This window comes from Micropterus salmoides, unplaced genomic scaffold (assembly GCF_014851395.1).
Source record: "Micropterus salmoides isolate LMB-PRFRI ecotype aquatic unplaced genomic scaffold, ASM1485139v1 Ms_hic_scaffold_1, whole genome shotgun sequence".
NCBI lineage: Eukaryota > Metazoa > Chordata > Actinopteri > Centrarchiformes > Centrarchidae > Micropterus > Micropterus salmoides.
Window position 1 is genome coordinate 45,069,218 of NW_024040040.1, and position 6,980 is coordinate 45,076,197.

Below are 6,980 nucleotides of genomic sequence, written 5' to 3' on the forward strand. Positions count from 1 at the left end.
ACGCTGCTTTCAGTTCCTCTGTAGGATGCCTGTAGCAACACCCGTCTGTGAACAGTGTTTCCTCTGGGTCTTTCAACGGAGTTGCTTGCAAATCTTCTCTGACCTTCACATCTTTCTGCACTCTTTCCTCACATCTGTGTGGTTCTCCCACTCCCATGTTGTTTGTCATGTTGATGCCTTCATGTGTAAATGTTATGTTGGGTGCTGTTAAAATCTTCTCCAGCCTAATTTGCCTGAGTGACGTCATGGTGAATGCTGTTGAACTAACAAATGCTGCAATGCTGTGTGTTGTAAGTACTGTCACTGGATGACCCATCACTGTGTGTGTTGTTTTCTGCAAAATTTTTGCCACTCCTGCTGCATGTCTTGTGCACGGAGAATGCCTGTCTTCAGTAGGATCTAGAGTTATGCTGGCATACTTCAGCACCTGTCTACCTCCCCCTTTTTTCTGAAAAAGCACCCCATTTACTGTGTGATTTTTCAGAAACATCCAAGAAAAATGGTAACTGGTAGTCAGGTATTGCCAGGGCAGCAGTACTCGTTAGGGCCTGTTTCAAAGCAATAAAGCTGGCTTTGACTTCAGTGGTCCAATTCAACCGGGCAGAGAGATTTCTCATGCCTTGCTCATTAACAAGGGCCCTAAGAGGGTAAGTTAATTCACCATATGATGCCACAAACTGCCTGCTGTACCCTGTCAAGCCTAGGAAAGACAACATGTCTTTCACAATGAGGGGTTAGGGATGGTGAAAAATAGATGACAGGTATGAGGGTGACATCCCTGTACCTTGTCAGGAAATAATTCTTCCCAGAAATGAAACTTGCTGTCTACAATACTGCAATTTGGATCTGGAGACTTTAAAACCACAAGCGTAGAGCCTAGAGAGCACAGAATGAGTCGCAGTCAGGCAGGAATCAGAGTCTGGAGCAGTCAATAATATGTCACCTACATACTGTATCAAAACTACTCCGCCAGGGAGCTCAAGATCTGATAGCTGCTGTTTCAAAAACTGGTTAAATAGACCAGGAGAAAGTATGAAACCCTGTGGCTGAGTACCCTGGAAGGTAAAAGAGAAAATATCTCTAAGATGGTCAGCCAGTGGCAGACAGAAGAATGCGTTGGCCAAGTCCATACATGTAAACCACTGGTGTTGTGGTGACAGAACAGACATTGCAGTATATGGATTAGGCACAGGTACTGTTGGAGTGGAAACAATTGCATTAATCCTACGTAAATCATGACCATTTAAATAACAACAACAAAAAACCCTGAAAATGGTCATAGAGAGCCGAGGTGAGACACCCTCTCCCCAACATACCCCTAAACACAAACACACCCAAAGTCCCTATATAACCACAGAACAAAGGAGACAGCAGTGTTTCCCACAGTAACCAAAGGTTCTCCACTATAGCGTTGAACAACCCGGAGACTACGCGGGACAAACAGGAGAGAGAAGCAGATTGAACCACAACACTAAAGTCACAGGCTGTACACTCTACAAATTAGCTGATACAAGCTAAAACACTACTTACTGGGGTCATAATAGTGGTGGTGTTGTACTGGACTACATTATATTAAAATTAGTTTTTGCCCTCCCATTTATAAAAGTGAGGGAAGCAAAATATCAGAAGCACATTTTAATATAATGTAGTCCAGTTCAACACCACTGCAAACTACAGGCTCAATGATAAAATAAAGTTAAATGAATACTTCTATTACTTACTCTTATAAGGTGGAAGATTTATTGTGGGTTAATGGAGGTGGAGAGATGAGGAGAAGTTAGATGGCAGGAACAGAGTGGCAATGGTGGAAAGGCAAAGGCTGGAAAGACTGTTGAGGGTGTGTGGCGTGGGCAGGCTGGAGTTACCTTGGGCATTATCAGGCAGACAAGGGAATATGAGATGAGGGATGATACTCAAGCAAATGGGAAAGACAGTTAGTTACAGGCTAGGAATCAACATGAGGAACAAAATCACAAAAACTAAAGATAACTAGAAACTATAGTGTACTACAAAACCCTTTTGGTCCATGAGACACCAATCTGGCACTGAATATGTGATTAGTGAGGTTGAAAAACTGCCAGGCTGTCAAATATCAACAGTAAACTCCGACTGCTTTCTAAGACATCTCATTGGTAATTCCTTTGCCACTCCTTCCTCAGATGATATAAAGACGGAGTGAAGAGGTCTGAACATCACCTCCTTCACTTCTGCTCCCAGACTGACTGGAGTGAGACATTCAAGCCTGTAAGTGCTCTACTCTTCTGTATTCTTAAATCATGCATTACTGTGCAAGGGTAGTTTAATTTGCAGGATTTAACCAAACTTTAAATAATTGCAGTTACATTTTAACAAATACACAGCTGAATCATTTTGCTAGAACACAACCCATTTCTCCTATGAATGAATATCTGCTATTCACAGACGGGTCACTGTGTTCAATCCGATGTGTTTGAGAGAGTAAGAGAGAGAGGGAGCAGGAGCAGGGCAAAGATGGGCTGCGATTCCACAATAATATCATATATTACCTATTTTAAATAGGCCAGTAAAATGAAAAATAAATAGGTGGCCGTGACGGACCACCGTCACCACGGTTGAGTATGCGCTGTGAGTGTCATGCCGAACGACCCTGTCCCTTTGGCGTTGCGCTCAGATTGCATGTTTGGTACCCCCGAGATTAACAGATTACTGATGGAGCACAAGAGAAATGTTAAAAACATGTGGTGTCAATGTATTTTGGGGATTTTAGCCTGCTGTTTGCATGTTCATTTCAGAATCATGAGCAAAAACTACTTGTCCAAAAACAATGAGCTCCACAAGGGAGACTACCTGATATCCAACAACAAGCAGTGGAAGGCTATCTTCCAGGTGAGTAAACCTGATATTTTGCATTCCAGAGTTTTTAAAAAAAAAATTAAAGTGTTTTACCTTTTTAAAAGAGGTTAATTTTTTTGGAAACATTTTTGATAACAGCCAAATGTCTCTGTTTGTTCCTGCAGGATGATGGTAACTTTGTCATCTATGGCTGGAAGCCTGTGTGGGCTTCAGACACTTACGGATCAGATGTTTCCCGCCTGTGCATGCAGGATGACTGCAACCTGGTCATGTACAACAAGAATAACCAACCCAGGTGGCAGACAAACTCACATGTCGGTGGTGACAACCCCTGCCGTCTTCACCTGAGCGATGACGGCAAACTGCTGGTGTACAAGGGCTCTGACGAACTTTGGAGCTCTGCTATGAACCACGGCATTAAATGATGACAAGTCTTTTAAAATTGAATGCAATGAAAGTTCAAGTCATCTTTGGATGTAAGAGTGAATTACAGTAAACCTGCCTGCTGTGTAATCTGGAATCAAATAAAAGCCAATTTAATAGTATGTGTTTTTCCTCTTATTGTACTGTAAAAACATTTTCAGTCAGTATTTAGTTGAAACCAGAACTTTTTGACATCTAATTTGCCATATAGCCTATAAAATGATATGTGAAGTAGAAATGTATAATTTTAATTAGTACAGCATTTAGGCTATAATACAGTTACAACAAAACAAGGCTAAAATCAAACTGCAGTTCTTCATGTGAATCAACTACAAGGCTAAAACAAGACACCTACTGTATATCAAGTGAAGCTAGGTAGCTACTGCTTGCACTAGCTAAAGCTAAATATACTTTTCCCCCAGGCACTCTCTAGTTTGGCTAAATGGTTAACTAGCCTAGCTTAGCACAGTATAGTAGCAACTGCCATTAAGATTTTTACAGTGTGAGTGGAAGAGGAGTAGCTGAACAAAGTGTTTAAAGAAATTTTGTCAAAAGTTAAAAGTGAAGGACACTCCTAGTCAGTAAAGGATCAAAAGTGTAACTCTCTCTTGTATATCAATATTTTGATAGTAAAAATGTTTGTGGAAACACTTTGATGTATAATTTGTTTGTGAAAACTGATAACTGGGAGACTGAAATCAGTTTCAAAATTGTATTTTGTGTCTTAAAACCCACATGTTCAAAAAAAACCCAAACATGTAATTTCAAAGTTATATGAAGTTTCTAAATGAAGGTATGTGAGACTAACTATGTGCAGAGGTGGAAATACAAAAAGAATAAATAAGTAAAGTGACTTTAGTGATTTTATGCTTAAATATAGCTCTTACTCTTAGCTCCTTAACAAACAATATGAACTTAGAAACTTTCTGATAAACAAAGATACTTTTTAAACAGAAAAACTGTTTTGGCAGAGCCTCCGTTAGACATTTTAGCTGACCGGATTGCTGGAAAGGGTTTGGTGAGTTTCTCTTCGGGTCAGAAGTTTAGTGTCGGTGTTGCTGCTGTAGAGACAGACATTCATTTATTCTTTATGCAAAAGAAACATACAGTCACATACATAGGTGTTCTTCTTCTCGTCATTTGAACTAACATGTACACCGAGCAGATTAGAAAATTTAACTAAATTTGTTTGCTTATCAAATTTATAATCAAGTCTTTGCTGTGCAATTTAGGCTACTTACTGTATCTGCAGCATATTTACATTTTTACAGCCAGACCCAGACGTACACAGTGGAAATGTTTTACCTGCCTCTGCAGTGTGCCTGCTTTATCTGAATACACTGATCTCCAACCATCTCAATGTTATAAACACTCATGTTCATCTCTCAGCAGGTCATCCAAGGAAGGCTCTTTACAGTTTTCAAACTAACTTCAAATTATAAAGTGATTTTTCAATGGTTAAATAATATATTCATTGTTACGTACTGTTTGATTTGTATTGGGTTGAATCAGTCAGCTTGTAAATTAACTGCTTTATCAAATAAAGAATTGCTGACACTCTGAGAGACTAATGGACTTGAGAATGAAGGTTAATACTCTGCATGCATCTAGAAGTAGCGTAACAATCTATGGATGTTTGAAGAGTATGGACATTTCTGGTGTTCAGAATCAGAATCACTTTTAATGGCCAGGTATGTGTACACATAAGAGGAATATGACTCCATTCTTACATATATTAGCTCTCAGTGTACATACAGAACAAGCATAAACAAACAGGACAACAAGCTAAACGAGAACACACAAACTGCAGTGTACATTACACACATACACATAAACAAAACAACAATATTTGTAGAGACAATAGTGTAATGGAGCAGAGTGCAAAGGATGCTGGAATAAATAAATATTTGTAGAGACAGGTAATATAATGTACATGAGGTAGGAGGATATGAATCGTGTTAGACAGACTGAGGCACTGGGTGGGGATCTCTGGTACTGCCCTAGAATGGTTTTCATCCTACCTGTCAAATAGGAAGTTTTGCGTGTCTGTAAACAACTATGTCTCTTTGTTCTGTCCAGTTAAATATGGTGTGCCTCAGGGGTCGGTCTTAGGACCCATTTTGTTTTCCTTGTATCAGCTTCCCCTTCGACATATTATCCATAAACATAACGTATTTCTTTTCATATTTATGCTGATGACACACAAATATACTTGCCCGTCAGATCCACAGACCCTGGAATGCTGAGTTCACTTACCGACTGCCTTTGTGAAGTTAAAAAATGGATGTCAAATAATTTCCTCCAGCTGAACTCAGACAAAACTCAAATCTTGGTCATTGGGTCCCAGCAGATGGCAAATCAAATACTGCCATCTGCTGGTTCCCTAGTAAATCACATTAAGCCTGTGGCAAAGAACCTTGGTGTTTGGTTTGATAGTAATTTAAATTTCGAGCAGCACACCACAAAGCTTGTTCAATCATGTTTTTATCAACTTAGAAATATAGCAAAAATTCGATCTATGTTAACTTTTAGGGACACCGAGACCATTTTACACGCCTTCATCTCATCACGCCTGGATTATTGCAACAGCCTTTTCACCGGTTTAACCCAAAAATCTACTGATCGACTCCAGACCGTCCAGAACTCAGCTGCCAGGCTTTTAACCAGAACGAAGAAATATGACCACATTACTCCTATTTTAGCTTCATTACACTGGCTCACAGTATGTTTTAGAATTGACTTTAAAATTCTATTGATCACTTTTAAAGCTCTTCATGGCCTCTCGCCTTGTTACATTTCAGACCTTTTAGTCCCATACGCACCAGCACGTACCTTGAGATCCTCGGGCAGAGGTCTGTTGTCTGTTCCAGAGTCTCGACTGAAAACTAAAGGGGACAGAGCGTTTGCTGTCAGGGCCCCAAGGCTCTGGAACAGCCTGCCTGAGGAAATCAGGTCAGCTGAGTCAGTGAACTCTTGTAAGTCCCTTCTTAAAACATACTTTTATAGGAGAGCTTTTCCCGATCTTATTTGACTTTATTTTATCCCTTTTATTTTATTCTATTTTACTAATTTTATATTTATCTTAAACGTGTGTTTTAGTCTTTTCAATGTTTTCTTGCTTTTATCTTTTATTGTTTTTGTATTATTGTCTTTTGGGTATTATTGTCTTTACACTTTTTTGAACTCTACAAATAAAGATTATTATATTATTATTATTATGATACAGTACTATAAAATAGATAGCTACTTCATTTCTACAACTAGGAATAAATAGTAAGTAGTAAATATGCATGTAGATGTTAAAGTCACAGGATTATTAGACAGGGATTGTTGCTGACACTGTGTGTCTGGAGTCAACTGTTAATTAGAGTGTCTGGTTATTTTGCTCTGTACCAGAGGGCAGAAGCTGGGACAGGTTGTGTCCAGGGTGGGACGGATCTGCAGTGGAGTTTCCTGCCTGTTTGCTGGCTCTGGACAAGTCCTGAACAGAGGGCAGGTTGGCACGATGATCTTTTCTGTAGTCCTGACTGTCCGTTGTAGTCTGTTCCTCTCCTGTTTGGTGGCAGATCCAAACCAGACAGTGATGGGCATGCAGAGAACAGACTGAATACTGGCTGTGTAGAAGTAGGTCGGAAGTACATTCTCTGCTGGGCCTTTTTGGTGATGGTGTCTGTGTTGTGCACCCACTTTACATCCTGGGAGATTGTGGATCCCAGAAACCTGAA

The 6,980-nt window shown here is 39.8% G+C and overlaps 1 protein-coding gene across 1 annotated transcript; it reads left to right on the forward strand.

Moving 5' to 3' along the window:
- Positions 1-2,126: 2,126 nt before the first annotated feature.
- LOC119911641 (mannose-specific lectin-like) lies at positions 2,127-3,377 on the forward strand. The gene is made up of 3 exons (XM_038730591.1): positions 2,127-2,244; positions 2,772-2,865; positions 2,997-3,377. The coding sequence occupies exons 2-3, from the start codon at positions 2,776-2,778 to the stop codon at positions 3,255-3,257; spliced, it is 351 nt and encodes a 116-aa protein (XP_038586519.1). The 5' UTR covers positions 2,127-2,244; positions 2,772-2,775; the 3' UTR covers positions 3,258-3,377.
- The last annotated feature ends 3,603 nt before the right edge of the window (positions 3,378-6,980 follow it).

What these genes read in the sequence shown, in the direction of transcription:
- LOC119911641 (XM_038730591.1), top strand. Translation starts at nt 2,776, where the DNA reads ATGAGCAAAAACTACTTGTCCAAAAACAATGAGCTCCACAAGGGAGAC. An exon ending in AGTGGAAGGCTATCTTCCAG is followed by an intron (nt 2,866 to 2,996) that starts GTGAGTAAACCT and finishes TTGTTCCTGCAG; the next exon opens with GATGATGGTAACTTTGTCAT.